The 17,244-nt window shown below is 41.7% G+C and overlaps 1 protein-coding gene across 1 annotated transcript in view; it reads left to right on the top strand.

The window, feature by feature from the left end:
* Window positions 1-17,244, top strand: part of PLCH1 (phospholipase C eta 1) — a 220,113-nt gene that overhangs the window by 188,875 nt on the left and 13,994 nt on the right. The window contains exons 13-18 of the mRNA XM_012807817.2: window positions 1,031-1,102; window positions 5,581-5,672; window positions 9,545-9,642; window positions 12,718-12,897; window positions 12,987-13,094; window positions 14,279-14,403. Coding sequence (XP_012663271.2) covers window positions 1,031-1,102; window positions 5,581-5,672; window positions 9,545-9,642; window positions 12,718-12,897; window positions 12,987-13,094; window positions 14,279-14,403 — 675 coding nt within the window. The remainder of the gene's footprint in view (window positions 1-1,030; window positions 1,103-5,580; window positions 5,673-9,544; window positions 9,643-12,717; window positions 12,898-12,986; window positions 13,095-14,278; window positions 14,404-17,244) is intronic.

Below are 17,244 nucleotides of genomic sequence, written 5' to 3'. Positions count from 1 at the left end.
TCACTGCTGCCCTCTGGTGTTTTAAACTGCTCCTTCTCCAACCACTTACTGGATTCCTCCTATGCTCTTACTTCTAATTGCTTTTTTAATTAGCGTCTATGGACATGTGCAGATGCCCTTGGCAACCTGTTGGTTTTAAGTGGTTTTGCTCCCCCATACTCATTCCATGTATGTGGTTATCTCTGTTTCTCTCTGTTTTGTGGGAGTCCCGAGCAGGTGGAGTCTGCTGGTCTCTCCTTATACCATCTTATCAGCAATAAACCACCTACCATATATTTTTTTTGAATAATAATTGAGTAAGAGTCCATGCCCTCTTGGTAGGTGGCTTTTTTGTCCCCTAACGGGACACAGGCTCCATCAGGGAGAGCTGGCCTAGGATCTCTCTCCCAGAAAATTAACCCACATCAGGAAAAATTTAGAGCTTATTACAATACCTCTTTCCAGTGCTCACCATGGAGAGAATTATTTCAATGGAGAGATAAACTTTGCTATGGCTTACTTTAAACAAACAAACAGAGGCAATCTTATTACCTTGTAGATATACTTGGATTTTATTTGTTTTTGATGTTTTAAAATCCCAATAACGATGTTCTGTCAATGTGATCAGTTCTTTATTCAACAGAATTGCCTCTTAATGACTTTTGGTCATTTTCCAAGATGAAATCTCCTCTTAACTGAAAATGGTTTATTCCCACTGAGGATTTTCAAAAGAACACCCCTTGTACTGTGTGCCGTGAGGGCTGGCACAGCCGGGCATTGCTGAGAGCCCTTGACTCCAGCTCTGCGAAGGTGTGGGCAGCTGCTGTGTCCTGGCCGGCGCCCAGGCCTCTCCCTGCCAGTGTGCCCTCTCTGGAGGCAGACCCAGCCGGCTTTGTGGTAGTGGGGAGGGGAGTGGAAGGGAATGAGCAGGGCCTGCCTGCTTCCCACCCAGAGCCAAACAGAAGAGAGAGGAAAGTCGCCCTGCCTTTCCTAAGAAAAAAAAACAGAAGCCAAGGTAAAAAATAGTAACATTATGCCTTTATTTACTCAGAATCCAGATGTGAAGGAAAGTGGGAAGAAATCACATGGACGATCCCTCATGACCAACTTTGGAAAACATAAGGTATGAATTAAGAATAATACATATGCATAATTTAATTAATGTAATGATTTTGGAAGGTAACAGGAGACTATCATCGTGACCTAGCAATAACTGAAGGTTTCTTAAACAGGACCCCAGGAAAGGAGAAAACTGACATGTAAACTTCTTTAAAATTCAAGAACTTCTATTCATCAAAAGTATCAAAAATCAAGTTGCATACTGTGAAAGCATGTTTTAAATATACCATATCCAATAATAAATATGCACATCTAAAGTGTATTTAATACTTTAAATATATATAATAAGTATGTTATATGTTCTATCCTGGATATATAAATGGCTCCTACAAGTCAATAAAAAAGCAACCTAATTTTTTAAAAAATGGGCAAAGGATTTAAACGGGCACTTCACCAAGGTATCCGAAGGTATCCAAATGGCTAATCAAGAAAAGGGGCTCACCCTTATCAGTTATCTGAGAAATACCAATTAAAATGATAAAGAGATTCCATGTACATCCAGCACACACCACAAAGACAGCAATAAGCAAGCGTGAGTGAGGATGTTGAACCACTTGAACTCTCTCACACACTTACACATCGGTACGTTTGTGTAACTGATGCTTCCCAGCTTAGCAGTTCCATTGTTAGGTATGTGTCAGAAGACAGAAGCAACAATATTTACAGTGGCATTCTTAGTAAAAATACAAATAGGAAAACTGTAAAACAGTTTAAATATCCATCAACAATAGAGTGAATAAAAATTGTAGGATAGTCACAGAAGAGAATACTTAGCCACGAATGTGAAAACATTGTAACCATGCAGTGATATCATCTTTATAAACATGATGTTGAACAAAATAAGCCAGGAAAGCATATACCATATACCATCTATATGTAGTGTGATGTCATCTATAGGAAGTTCACAACCAGGCAAAAGATACTCTAGAGCAGAAGTCAGTATGGTCATTAGTTTTGGAGAGAAAGTTGCAACTGAATGGGAATGGGAAGAAGAGGCCTTTGGTGGGAGGCAAGTAATATTTCATTGCCTCACGTGGGTGGTTTCACTTTGTGAAAAGTCATCATGGATGTACTTTTTAAAATGTATGTTACATTTCAATAAAAAGGCAAAAAAAAAAGTTATACGAAAAATCAGTTATTAGATGATGAGCTTTACATTATATGTGACTGTGTGGTGTTTTCTACTTTAAGGAATGGCTTATCTGGAATTTTCTGCCTGTCAATGAGATAATTTATTAATAGGCTGGGCAAATTAGTCCTTATAACAAAAAAGGACACAACTGAAATGTTCACCCATAGAGACTGCTTACGTATACTATGACTCATCTACATAACAGACAAGACAATCGCTCTGAGGAGCTCAGTGTACACAACATTAAATGGGAAAAGTAAGATACAAAGTGGATGATATGGTATGATGACTATGATGCGTCAGAACTGTAGGTACAGAAAATGTATCATTTCCCTAAATGCCATCTGTCATTGATGACTCATTTCTTATTTCTACTTATTGTATTTTATAATATAAATGAATTTTAAAGAGAAATTAATTGTATAACTCACATGTGGAATTAGAGAATATTTCATTTCTGTATTACAACTTGTCATTAAAATTAAAATTATTTTTTGAAGTAAATGTTTTAAGGGAATATTTCATCTACTATAAAATTCAAATTTATGATGCCTCAAGGCATAGGAATAATAGCTATCCATGAGACCTTTTGTAGATTATTTTAATAAATATCGACAGTATTTTGAATTGAAAGTTAATGTTCTATAGCTTATAGAATGACTTTCTGTGCAATTTCATTTAATCACCATAACAATAGTACTTTGAAATAGCTGTTATCACCATAACCTTTTAAAAAACACTTGAGGACGTTAGAGAGGTTAACCAATTTACCAGCTTGGTGAAAGGGTGAGCTGGAATGTGAACTCCTTGGAAGGAAGGCTCCCCGACCCTGGGTACTGAGGTTCTCAGGCGTAAATAATCTGCTATGAAGGGCAGGGTCAGAATTGCAGCTGAGAAGGCTCTAAGCCAAACTGGCACCTCACTGTTAGTGCAGTCAAGAGTTGAGTGTGTTTATGCCAATAGTGTAGCTTTCTGTTTTGTTGTTGTTGAGTATGAGAAAATCTGGAAGGAGACTTGGTCCCATGGTAATGCAGGGATAGAATCCCTTTCCCTTTCTAAGCCATTTCCCCAGATGTCCAGAGTACTCTAAGTGTCTCACCTTTCCTTACACAAACTGTATTATTGTTGGCAACATTTTCTGCAACTATTTGCGTGGTCTCTTCCCATCATTTTTTTTTTCTTTTTTTGAGACAGAGTCTCACTTTATTGCCTTTGGTAGAGGGCCATGGCATCAGAGCTCACAGCAGCCCCCAGCTTTTGAGCTTAGGCGGTTCTCTTGCCTCAGCATCCCAGGTAGCTAGGACCACAGGTGCCCACCACAACGCCCAGTTATTTTTTTGTTGCAGTTTGGCCAGAGCAGGGTTCGAACCTGCCTCTCTTGGTATATGGGGCTGGCGCCCTACTCAATGAACCACAGGCGCCGCCCACTCTCCCATCATTTATATAGACTATGTGATGCCTAAACATCGAGGGTATCTCTGAATTGGTGGGGAAGGAACCACATCGTCCCAAAAAGGTTTTATGTCAAACAGCTAATCTTTCTGGAAAATACCAGTTTAGTTCTGGAGGTTTTTCAGCCTGTACCCAGTGGGTAGCAATTTTTATTCTGCTGCTAAAAATGAAAATGGGTTAAAATCTCAAAATGGCAGTTTGATTTGGATGGTTATTTGAGTATATACTGATAAAAGGCAAGAATGGTAGTTATTCTTTTTTTTTCTTTCTGAGACAGGGTCTTGCTCTGTAGCACAGGTGTGGTCATAGCTCACTGTAGCCTCCACCTCCTGGGCTCAAGCAATCCTTCTGCCTCAGCCTCCAAGTAGCTGGAACTACAGGTGCCCACCACCCCTCCTGACTAATTTTTAAAAAATTTTTATAGAGGTGAGTTCTTACTATTACCCAGGCTGATCTTGAACTCCTGGGGGCTCAAGCTTTCCTCCTGCCTCAGGCTCCCAAAGTGCGAGGATTGTAGTTGTGAGCTTCCGTACCTAGTCAGTTATTCCTTATTTTTTTTTAAAGCTACTACATGCTTTTTAAAACAAAACAAAACAAAACAAATCTACCTTTTTAAATCCATTAATCAATAGTGATCTGACTTTACACAAAGGCATTTTTCCCCCATATAGTCACTAAGTAGACTGACTTTGATCCTACCCCTTGTAGACATCTTCAAATTCATGACTAATAAACTTAGTTTCTAATACCTCAGTTTTATGTGGCATGGAAGTCAGTTTCTGAGCAGGAAACCCTCAGTTTTGCATTAATATTTTAATATAATTATGGCCTTGGACACAGGAAGATCTAACAATTAAGTTTGTAAAGTTGCCACTGAGGCCTTACATTGGCATCACTGTACAAACAACTCAGGAAGGTTTCATAACCTTGGTATATCAGTGTCTCTTAGCTATGTTCATGTTGATGTATGCTGGTGTCTTGCTAAGAGGTGTTCGTGATTGTTGTTTTTTTTTTGTGTGTGGCCTTGGGAGAATGTCAGAGCAATGAACAAACATTCATCAATTTCTTGTTAAACTTGGCAAGAGTGGAAGTGAAATCATTGACATGTTAGTCCAAGCTTCTGAAAACAATGCTGTGAAGAAAACAGCAGTGTGTGAATAGATGGAACATTTTTCTGAGGGGAGAGAAAATGTCACTGATGAAGAGAGGGGTCAGGGTGACCGACAATAAGCAGAACTGATGAAAACATGGCAAAAATTCGTTGAATTGCCCATCAAAACCATCTGCTGACTGTGAGGAGAGCAGACCAAGGAAACACTGATAAACAGGAAAATCTTGGCCAGCAACTCATGCTCTAGCATCATGACAATATACCAGCTCACATGGCACTGTCTGTGAGGGAGTCTTTAGCCAGCAAACAAATTATAGTGGATCACCCTCACTACTCACCTGATCTGGCTCCCCATGACTTTTTTCTGTACCCTAAGTTAAAGGAAATATTGAAAGAAAGACATTTTGATGACATTCAGGACATCGAGGGTAATACGATGATAGCTCTGATGGCCATTCCACAAAAAGAGTTCCAAAATTGTTTTGAAGGGTGGTCTAGGCACTGGTGTCAGTGCACGGCTTCCTATGGGGAGTACTTAGAAGGTGACTGTAGTGATATTCACCAATCATGTATGTACCAGTTTTTCCAAGGATGAGTTCTTGAATTTAATTGTCAGACCTTGTACTTGTTGTGAAGGGTAAAGCAAGCTGCGGTAGCTGGTCATCCCCTCACCCCCAGTTATTGTACTTATATGTATGTGTGTTTTTAAAGCCCTGTCTGTTCTCTACATGTTATTGATGTACCTCCTGCAGGGAGTTTGTTAAGCTTACTATAATTTTTCTGGCAGAAAACTACAAAATCACGGTCTAAATCTTATAGTACTGATGATGATGAGGATACACAGCAGAATCCTGGCAAGGAGGGTGGCCAGCTGTACAGGTAAGAAAGCATCTCTGTTTCTTGCTGAGACTCGTGGGGCCCTTCCACCCCCGTCAGCTTGGTTGTTTTCCTTATACCTATCCAGAGAATTGGGTCCCAAGATACAGTCCTCAGTGCCATGTGGGACATTTGAAGAATTGGATGTGAGACGCTTATCTAGGGAGCTTAGCACTGTGCCTGGCACATAACAAGCTCTTCTGCAATGTGGGCTGTAGCAGTTGTCAAGTAAACGGCATCCTTAGAGAAGAGGAAGAGGGCCACACAAACCAGTACCAAGGACTATCTCAGAGGACTAAAGGAGAAGATAGGTACTGAGCATGTGTCAGGGATTTGAAATCAGGCAGACTTCAAATTATTTTTCCTCTACTCACCAACTTTACATGGGACAAGTTAGGCTCCTCTTGAACACCTATCCCTTAGGGTCATTGTAAGGATTAAAGGAATTAAACCAATTGGCTCCATAGCCCTGGCCCAATTAAATAAGTGCTCCCCAAATTAGCTACTGCTATCTTTATTATTACCAATAGTTTTTGTGATGAGTAACATGCTGTATTTTCAGAAATTATGACACATGATCCGATATAGGACTTTTGGACCATTTATTAATACCATAAGTCTCACAGAGAAATGTCATTTATATTACTGATTGATATGGATGCATACACATGCATCTTTGCCTTGATTGGAAGATGAAATGGGAAGCATAGAGGCCCTGTAGAATTAATCTTTCATGTTCAATTAAACTTTGTATTTGAACTCCAACAGAATATATATACATAAAATAGTAACTCATTAATGAAGGCAGAGGAGGTATATGTGGTCCCTACCCTTAGGGAACAGAAAATTGAATGGACTATAGTAAGGGGTAAAAGAGAAAGAGGACCACCTTTTGGGAGACCCCTGCTATGCATGCTTTCAAATATAAGTTTGAGAAAGGCTTAACTATGAAACATATGGCCAGGGAAAGGACAATGTTTGGGAAAGCCTCGATAATGTGTACAGATGGGCTATTGCTAAGGGCATCTCATGAAGTCCTGTTGCATGCTGCTCTTGTGTTAATTATAGATTTGCCAATAATAGCTACCGGGGCCTACGTGTCTATCATGGTGCCCTTTGGGATTTCAGTATCTTAATCCATCTCCAGGATGAGAACTAAAAAGAGATAACTTCATGCTGAATTTCTCCATATCATGGAGTGTCTTATAGTTTTACTTGTAATTTTTAGGTATAGCTTCACATTGGTATATAATCATCAGCCTTCACACAACCAGATTTTCACCAGTAGCTATAGAATTTCCTAAAAAAGAGAAACAGTGTATATTCTTTTTTTCCGTTGATTTTTATACCTACGTTCCTGTCTACATTCTTAGAGAAATGAACTATTATTCTCATTTTTTTAATTTTTATTTTTATTAAATCATAGCTATGTACATTAATGTAATCATGGGGTACAATATCCTGGTTTTATATACAATTTGAAATATTTTCATCAAACTGGTCAACATAGTCTTCATGGTATTTTCTTAGTTATTGTGTTAAGACATTTATATTCTACACTTAGTAGATTTAACATGTACCCTTGCAAAATGCACGTAGGTGTGGTCCCACCAATTACCCTCCTTCTACCCATCCTCCCCCATCCCCTCCCCTCCTTGTCCCCTTTCCCCGTCTTGGTTTCATGGTAGGGCTGAGTACATTGGATACTTTTTCTTCCATTCTTGAGATACTTTGCTAAGAATAATATGTTCCAGCTAAATCCATGTAAACATGTAAGAGGTAAAGTCTCCATCTTTCTTTAAGGCTGCATAGTATTCCATGGTGTACATATACCACAATTTATTAATCCATTTGTGGGTCAATGGGCACTTAGGCTTCTTCCGTGACTTAGCAATTATAAATTGGGTGTCCTCATTTTTTTAATTGCCTGTATATAAGCACCATTAGGGCAGGGCTACTTGTATGATTTGTTCACTATTTTATCTCCAATAGGCGCTCAATAAATATTTGTTGAGTAAATAAATCACTAGAACATTCCCCCTCACCAAACAAAAGCTCTTTATTCAGGAGCAATTACTCCAACTCACTCAGTCTCTGGCAACCACTAACTTCCTTTTTGTCTGTATAGTTTTGCCTTTTCTGCACATTATGTATAAATAGAATCATATAATACTTGGACCTTTTGTGTTTGGCTTTTTTTACTTAGTATAATGTTTTCAAGATTCATCCCTGTTGTCCCATTTGTCAGTACTTCTTTCCTTTTTATTCTAAATGATTGTCTCTTCTATGGAGACATTTCATTTTATTTTTTCATTCCTGAGTTCAGGAACCTTTGGGTTATTTTCACTCTTTGGCTCTTATGGCCGATATTTCTGTGAGCATTCACGCAAGTTTTTATGTGGACACGTGTTTTTATTTCTCTTGAGTGTGTACCTAGAAGTAGAATTCTTGGCTAATAGGGTCACTGTTTAAATAGGGTAACTGTTTTTGAGCAATTGCCGGAACGATTTTCCAAGGCAATGTATCACTTTATATTCCTCAGCAATATACAAGGGTTCCAATTTTCCCTCATCTCTGTCAACACTTGCTATTGTCTGCCTTTAGTGGCATTTCACTGTCATCTGGTTTGCACTTCCCTAGTGACTAATGAGGTTTACACCTTTTCCTGTGCTTATTGGCCATTTGTGTATCTTCTTTGTATTTGTGATAGTTGGATATTCCCTCAGAAGTTGGGTGTGCACAGGAGTGTAGGGTGAGTCTGTGGAGGACATCACTGGGGTAGAGAGTAGTGGTACAATTTGTAAGGTTGTACAGGAGATATCAGGAGTGGTTTGTCAGAGAGGGAGAACTTAAAAAAATGTAAGAGGAAAAGGCACTAAAGTGATGCATATTTTTTAAGGAAGTTAAAGAATATAGGAAAAGTATAAGCAGAAAATAAAAATCACTCGTAATTATATCTCTAACAAGAATCCCTATAGAAATTTGGCATATTTGTCCTCAGGTGACAAATTTTTGTGACCTAGAAGGCAGTGTTTCTGTATCATTTTTGCCCAGTTTCTCCTCTCTGCAGAGGTTCCCTGGTGAAATCTGGTGTTGTTCCCTAGCTGGGTGACAGTGGGATTCAAGCCCTGCACAACAGAGCTTGCAGATGCATGAGAAGAGGCTGTGATTCCCGGCAGAGCAGTGAATAAAACCACAGCACAACAGTCCCCCCTTATTCATGAGGAACACGTTTTAAGACCCCCAGGATGCCTGATAGCATGGACAGTACTAGACTCTACATGGACAATATTTTTTCTTTGCTTATTAAGTTGGGACCTTTCACCTCTTCACTGAAGGGAGGCACTTACTTTATGGTTTCTCTTTGGCTTATACCAATTATCAACATCACTACTTTTGCACTTTTTGGCCATTATTCAGGAAGATAAGGTTGACTTGAACATAAGCACTGTGATACGGTCAATCTGATACCCAGATGGCTATCAAGTGACTGATGGGTACAGTGTACAGCATGAACGTGCCAGAAAAAGGGATGATTCGTGACCTGGTGGGACAGAGCAGGATGGCACAAGATCTTATCACCCTATTCAGAGCGATGCACAATTTAAAACTTATACATTGCTCATTTCTGAAATTTCCCATTTACTATTTTCAAACCATAGATAATTTAGACCCTAGAAAGTGAAATTGAGGATCAAGGGATGGGAGGGGGTCTATGACAGCAGGATTTTGGGGTGGAAAGAGTACGGAATGGGAATCACACAGGTTCTAATCCCGGCTCCCTTGATCATCTTAAATAGGGAAGGTGGAGTAAGGAAAAGCCCAGACCTCCCTCCGCTCCCACACGTCATGATCCCTGGGTGTGTCCTTCACAGGTTGGGGCGCCGAAGGAAGACCATGAAGCTCTGCCGGGAACTCTCGGATCTGGTTGTGTACACCAACTCCGTGGCCGCCCAGGACATCGTGGATGATGGTAAAGATGGAGAGTTTTTTCCTTTAGCTCTGGATAAATATTCTTAACCTTTCTTTTGTCAAAGGTTAATTAATCTTTTGTTAATCTGAGCATCACCACACATTGCTGGGACTGTGTAGAAATCAATTTAGGCGCATTATGTAAAGCTGGGCTCACAAGGAGGGCTCTACTGACTACTGAGGTTGCCTGATTGGCTAGGTTAGAGAAGTTTCCCACAGGGCTAAGGAGGGCTTTATTATTATAAAAAGACAAGTGCATCAGGGCAAGGTCTTTCTCCAATGCTTGAACTGCGGAGACTTGCCCTGGCTTGAGGACCAGCTTGCAGATGACCACCCCAACTGTGAATGAACAAAAGAAAAAGAAATTAATCAGCTAAATCACACCATGAAATGCCCTCTATGTTCTTATTGGAAGTTATGACTTTGATGAAAATAGCTAAATCCAGATTGAACTTTTTTTTTTTTGAAACAGAGCCTCAAGCTATCCCCCTGGGTAGAGTGCTGTGGCATCACAGCTCACAGCAACCTCCAACTCCTGGGCTCAAGTGAATCTCCTGCCTCCACCTCCCAAGTAGCTGGGACCACAGGTGCCTGCCACAAAGCCCAGCTATTTTTTGGTTGCAACCATCATTATTGTTTGGCGGCCTGGGCTGGATTCAAACCCGCCACCTTAGGTGTATGTGGCTGGGCCCTTAGCCACTTGAGCCACAGGCGCCGAGCCCAGATTGAACTTTTAACAAAAAGAGCAGAAATCGCAGTGCATTGGCTCTTTCACTGTTTCCCCCTCAGTTGCCATATTGAGCTGAGAAACCCTAGTTTCAGCTTTTCGTACCCTTGACTTTGCAGCTAGTTGCTCTGTTTCCCTTTATGTTCTATTCCGTTTAGTTACGGAATGCTCACAAAAATAACCGGCTGTCGTATGGCTTTTCATCTAATTTTAATTTTAGCAGAACTGAAATGTAAATCAGAACCTCCCTGAAATATAAATTAGAGCCCCTGATTTTCTCAACAAGTCTTAGTGAAGGGACAACGACATTGTGGTGACTCGTGTGTCCTCACAACCGCCCAGGATTCTCCTCCTGGATCTTGTCCCACTCCTCCCCTCCAGGTCCCCAGCGTGTCTCTTTCTATTTACAGAAAGATGTCTTCTTTGGCGTGTTGAATCCTTCAAATGGTGAAAATGATACAAGATTTAAATTAATTTCACATGTGAGAACATGAGAGCCTGTAGGATTTTCAGCCACACAGTCTTATAAGTACTGTCCACAGCTCAGAAATAAACTCTCAGTTGAATGAAGTGAAGGCATATTTGGTTTAGGGAATACACATTTTCAATAAATGCCTTCGGAAACCATAATCCTATTAGCTTAACGCAAGTTAAGCTTGAGTACTCTTTAGCTCTTGAACTTCAGCTGTTTTTGTCTCTTTGGTTTTTGTTTTGTTTTGCTACAAAATGAGAACTAGGTAATGAATGCACAGCTTATCCCAATGCAAAGCAACTCAGCTCTATTAATATACGAATTCATTTGTGCCTAATTAGCAAGGTCATCTTAATGATAACTGCGGTGTGCATAAATTTATGTGGAGAGACAGAAAAACAATGGAATTAATTACAGTGATTCTCCGTCTGAATTAGGTTTGTGACAAAGATTATAATTTCTCGCACCATGTTAAAGGCATTCTTCATCAGAATCTGCACATAAGTTCAATTTTAGTGTGCTTGAGATATGTAAACTAGTAAGTTATGTCACTAGACTATATATGACTATATGTCTTTAAGGAGAGGTTCTATATCTATGCTGGAGAAATCTTCCCATTAAAAACTGTGATTCTCTAATTTTTTTTTCAACACTTGTGTTTATGACTGTTGCAAGTTCCAGCTCTGGAGTGTCATTGTCCGTTGGCCAGTGTCTAACATCTAAGGGTGCACAGCCCTGAGGACGGCGGGGCCCTGGGAGACTGTGTGTGCTGATGAACAGGCAGGGTAGATATATTCGGGCCCAGTTGGGTCAGCAGCGAGTTCCACTCATTGTCTCTGTGGACTGCGTCTCTCAGTCCGCGGTCAGACACACCCAGCTGGTTAGCGTAGAAGCTCTTGGTGAGTCTGGGCTGTTACGTACCCTGGCCTTTTCCAGCGGGCCCAGATGGATTATTCTGGGGTTAGGGTGTGCGTGCTTGGTGAAGGATGGGGAGTGGGAGGGGTCTTATAGATTTGGTACAAAAGGTGGGATTGGGAGACAAGGGTGAAACATCCAGTGTCGGAGGCTCACCTCTTCATCTTGATCCCCAGCTTCCGTGGCCTGAGATCGAGCCCTCACGGTGATTGTCGGCGCAGGAGTGTTGGGACAGGCTTAGTGGGCTTTTACTTCCCTTTATTTTTTCCCCATAGTTCGTATGTCTGGTTGGGTGGGTGCTTATCTCCAGTCCTGAAATGTTTAGTTCTTTATGATGCCTTTTAAACTTTTTCTCCATTGTTACTCCTTTCTCCAGAACAGGTCTTGACTAGTTCTGTAATGCTATTCAGATGCATTTAAAACTCATTGTCTCTTTTTTCTAACTGATCTTTTTCTTTTATTTGTGTGAACCCTGAATGTTATAAGTTAGTATGTGTTTTATACGTGTGCCTTTTGGCTGAGTGCCTATAATGAGTGTCTTTCTATTATGAGGAATAAATTAAGTGGAGGGTTTTATTTATCCCTGACTGTTGCTTTCTTTGGCAAAGGTATTCTGTTTGAATTGTGTACTCAGAAAATAATTTTTCAACCTGCCCTCTTTATGCTAGTCAGATAGACATAAATCAGGGGATGACTGTATTCTTGGGGAGTGTGAGAGTCAGAAGTAGACAGCTCCCTTAACAAGGTGCGCAGCTCTGATCTGGTCTCTTGGTGACAAAGGGGTCCTGAGAATGGCGTTTGATGGGTCTTTCTTGGACAGGAGCTGCCTCTGTTTTGGTTGGGTCCACCCTTGCTCTGCTTTTCACTCCTGGTATAATGTGACATTATTGTCAGGTCTTTTGTGAGTGCTGTTTCCTTTGCTCTAGTTCTCACTTGTCTTTTCCTTTGTTAAAAACTGCCAGGAACCACGGGGAACGTGTTATCATTCAGCGAAACAAGAGCACATCAGGTGGTTCAGCAGAAGTCAGAGCAGTTCATGATTTATAACCAAAAGCAGCTCACGAGGATTTACCCCTCTGCCTACCGCATAGATTCCAGCAACTTCAACCCTCTGCCCTACTGGAACGCAGGGTGCCAACTAGGTGCGTATGGCTCCAGACCGAGCGGCTCTTTGTATATTCTGACCACCCTGCCACCTTGCCTAATTCTCTCAAACCTTCACCTTGCGCAGTGGCACTGAACTATCAGTCTGAAGGCCGAATGATGCAGTTAAATCGAGCCAAATTCAAGACAAATGGCAACTGTGGCTACGTCCTCAAACCCCAGCAAATGTGCAAAGGTGTGCATTAATCTCACAGACAGATCTCTGCATGCAGGTGACCTGTTAAAAACACTGTTTAGAAAGTGCAATACTCCAGTGCTTTGAAACATTATATATTTTTTAAATGCTATATTTTTTAAAAAGACAGGTTAAGGTGTTTGAATACAATTGAGAACCCTGTCAGAACTATTACTATTTGGGTAACAAGATGTTTAGAGTGTGACCTAGTAAGGTTATGCACATCAAGAGGTCATAAACGGCAAGGCCTTGTTATCTGAGATCCAGTGTCCCAGCACGATATTCACTGGGCATGACTTATATACAAACTGGACTGTCCTCAGAGTTCTGTGCCCTGTCTCTCAGAAATTATCTTAGGGGTGGGAGTCTGAGACCTGCTGACAAAATTAATGTCATCTGAGATCCAGTGTCCCAGCACGATATTCACTGGGCATGACTTATATACAAACTGGACTGTTCTCAGAGTTCTGTGCCCTGTCTCTCAGAAATTATCTTAGGGGGGTGGGAGTCTGAGACCTGCTGACCTGAACAATTTTTATCAAGCTCTTTCAGTTAGTGTAGTGCGATTGCCAAACAGCATTAACAAAAAAGGAGAAAGGGCACAATAGTATTAGATCAAACAATGCTTCCTTTTGGTTCCCCTCATCTAAAAAAGAAATTTCTTTTTTTAATTTCCAAAACAGCTTTGTCACAATTCTGGTAAAGTGTTGACAGATGTTTTCAGGGTTTGATGCTTTGGGTAGATTCTTGCTCTGCTGTTTGTTACACTCATTCTACACCCGAGACAGGTTGGGTTTGAAAATGTATTTGACTCTCACATAACGGCTCTTCTTGTTAGGCTGTTTGTGTTCAAATCAAGTGCAGCTCGTCTCCCATGTCACAGTTGGTCACTGCAGTGCAGACACTTGCTTTAAATTGGCTCATTCCCCCAGCCTTTGGGAGCACGGATTCTAGTAAAAACCATAGCTAAGGAAATGCCAGTTGGTGACACCTCTAGGCAGAAGCCACACAGATAGTGATGTGATAATGTCTTTGCTCTAAGAAGCGCTGTAGTAATTCAGCACTTGTTTCTTTGTTTCACAACTGTAAGGTGTGTGCGCGCGTGTGTGCACGTGTGTGCGCGCGTGTGCGTGTGTGCATGAGCTTTCTTCCCGTGTTACCAACCTCTGCTTTGTTTGGCCTAGGTACTTTCAACCCTTTCTCTGGTGATCCACTTCCTGCCAACCCCAAAAAGCAGCTCATCCTGAAAGTGATCAGTGGACAGCAACTCCCCAAACCTCCAGATTCCATGTTTGGAGACCGGGGTGAGGTAAGCTATATGGGACCATGTGTCTAGGGGATTAGTCACGTGATTATTTTATTGTGTTTACTTTTTACCTGACGTCTTCAGGGTTGTGTGTGTCTGTATATTTAGACGTGAGCACTGATCTCAGCTCATCAGACATTAACTGGTTTATTGTCGAATCCTGCACGGTTCCTGCTGGACCTCAGTGCATTGTGTGTTTTGGAGGCATGAGTGCACGTGATTTAATTTACATTTCAAGACTGATGCTGGCAATGGTAAAATTAGGGTGCAAAGTTCAATTTTATTAATAGAAACATTGCCTAAGGTTCTGGCCTAATCTCCCATCCATATTCCTCATCCCTACTACACAGCAGCCACCTGCTCATTGCCAATGTCTTCTGCTGCAGCTCTGCATTTAAACCTCTCCCTCTGGGACCACAGCCTCCTTTCTTCCCAGAGCTTTTATTCTTTTATTTTTTTTTTTGAGACAGAGCCTCAAGCTGTCCCCCTGGGTTGAGTGCTGTGGCATCACAGCTCACAGCAACCTCCAACTCCTGGGCTCAAGCGAGTCTCCTGCCTCAGCCTCCCAAGTACCTGGGGTCATAGGCGCCTACCACAATGCCTGGCCATTTTTTTTTTTTTTTCCGGTTGCAGCCATCATTGTTATCTGGCGAGCCTGGGCTGGATTCAAACCTGCCACCTTAGGTGTATATGGCTGGCCCCTTAGCCACTTGAGCCACAGGCGCCGAACCCAGAGCTTTTATTCTATTATTTCCATCGCCCCTGTTTCTTGGCCTCCGTCTTTTGTTGTTTTGTTCATTTATTTATTTTTGGAGTGAGTGTCTTGCTCTGTTGCTCAGGCTAGCATGTAGGGGCATGTTCATAGCCAACTGCAACCTCAAACTCCGGAGCTCAACCAGTCCTCCCACCTCTGCCTCTCAAAGTGCTGGGATCACAGTGTGAGCCACCTAGCACGGCCTCAGCCTCGGTCACCTGTCTCCCCACAGGTCCCTCCTGAGCTCATGTCCCTCCTCTCAGGGCTTGTTCTTTATACCAGTACTCTTTTTACTACTCCCACCTATTAGACCATTACTTCTGGACCTTGATGGAGGGGACCACAGAGCTCTGTAAGAGGCCACCCCCACAAACCCTCCAGCTGAACTATCAGCCCATGCGTGGCTCTGCTCTGCCATTCCAGTCCCACCTTAGTGCTCAGTCCCATTTCCCACAGGGGCTGTTCCCAATCTTCTCTCTGTCCTCATCATCTTCAACAGAGGCCATGATGTCCCACTTCTCAGACAGTAGAGCCTCAGGTGGGACCGGCCAACATCGTGTCTTGCTGCCCCTGCTGCCGCTGCCCCTGCTGTCTGCTCTCCCTGCCGCCCTTCCACCCGGCATCCTGTTCTCTGAGCAGCAAGCGCGATTCATTGGTGGTATCAGAAATTTAGGGGCCTTTCTTGTACTTTCCTTTCTTCTTTTTTGTCTTCAGAAAGGAAGACTCACTTCCATATATTCTCCCAAACTTTTATTTTAAAATGTTTTGAACTTCAGGCCAGGTGTGGCTCATACCTGTAATCCTAGCATCTCTCTTTGAGGTTGACACAGGAAAATCATTTGAGTCCAGGAGTTCAAGAATAGCCTGAGTAGTAGTGAGACTCCTGTCTACACAAAAAATAGAAAAATTAGTCTGGCATGGTGGCAGGTACTTATAGTCTCAGATACTCAGGAGGCTGAGGCAGGAGGATCACTTGAGCCCGGGAGTTTGAGGTTGCTGTGAGCTATGATGACACCACTGCACTCTAGCCTGGGCAACAGAGCAAGACTCTGTCTCAAAAGAAAATAAAAGTGTTTTAAACTTCAGAAAAGTCACAATGGCAGTAAAATAAATTACCCAGAACAACCATTCCGTTATTAAATTTTGTTACACTTGCCTTACCTCTCTTTTCTTCTTTAAAAATTAATTTAGTGTTTGTTTATTTATTTATTTATTTATTTGAGACAAAGTCTCAAACTGTCACCCTGGGGTAGAGTGCTGTGATGTCACAGCTCACAGCAACCTCCAACTCTTGGGCTTAAGCAATTCTCTTGCCTCAGCCTCCCAAGTAGCTGAGACTAAGGGGACCGGCTATTTTTTGTTGTTATTGTTGTTGTTGCAGTTGTCATTGTTTTCTTAGCTGGCTCAGGCTGGGTTCAAACCCACCAGCCCCAGTGTATGTGGCCGGCGTCCTACCCACTGAGCTACGGCACGGCCCTTACCTCTCTTTCTTCTGGGTACCTGTGTGTATGTGTGGGCGTACATATCTGCTTCTCTTTGGAGAGTCCTTTGAGAGCCAATTGTTGACATCATGATGCTTAATCCCTAAATGCCTCTCCGTTTTTATTGTAAGATGGGGGACATTTTCCTGTATAACCACAGTGCAGTCATTACCCTTGTGAAATTTAACATTGGTACAGCAATATTACCTAATCTAAAAAGATCACATGTTGTTTTTAGTTATCATTTCCGCAGTGGCTGCTCCCACCCACTTGGTCGTTGGTCTTTTAAGATCTAGAGTAATTCTTCCACCTTTTTGCTTTGTTTTCATGACACGGGCTTTTTTAAGGGTCCAGGCTGGTTGTTTTCAGAATGTCCTTCGATGTGGGTTTTCCTGTTCTTCGTGATTAGAGTCAGAGTAATATATTGGCAGGAATTTACACGTAAACATGTCCTTCCCAGCGCATCACACGAGGAGCGGCTTGATGTCAGTTTATCCCACAACTGAGATTGTTACTTAGATAAGGGGTGTCTCCCAGATGTTTTCATAGTATATGGTTGTCTTTAATACATAGCCTGTGGAATTAATTTTTTGTTGTTGTTGTTGCAGT

This window comes from Otolemur garnettii, unplaced genomic scaffold, assembly GCF_000181295.1.
Source record: "Otolemur garnettii isolate 467f Iridium unplaced genomic scaffold, OtoGar3 scaffold00076, whole genome shotgun sequence".
In the NCBI taxonomy this organism is placed as follows: Eukaryota; Metazoa; Chordata; class Mammalia; order Primates; family Galagidae; genus Otolemur; species Otolemur garnettii.
This window is presented reverse-complemented; position numbering and strand designations above follow the sequence as displayed.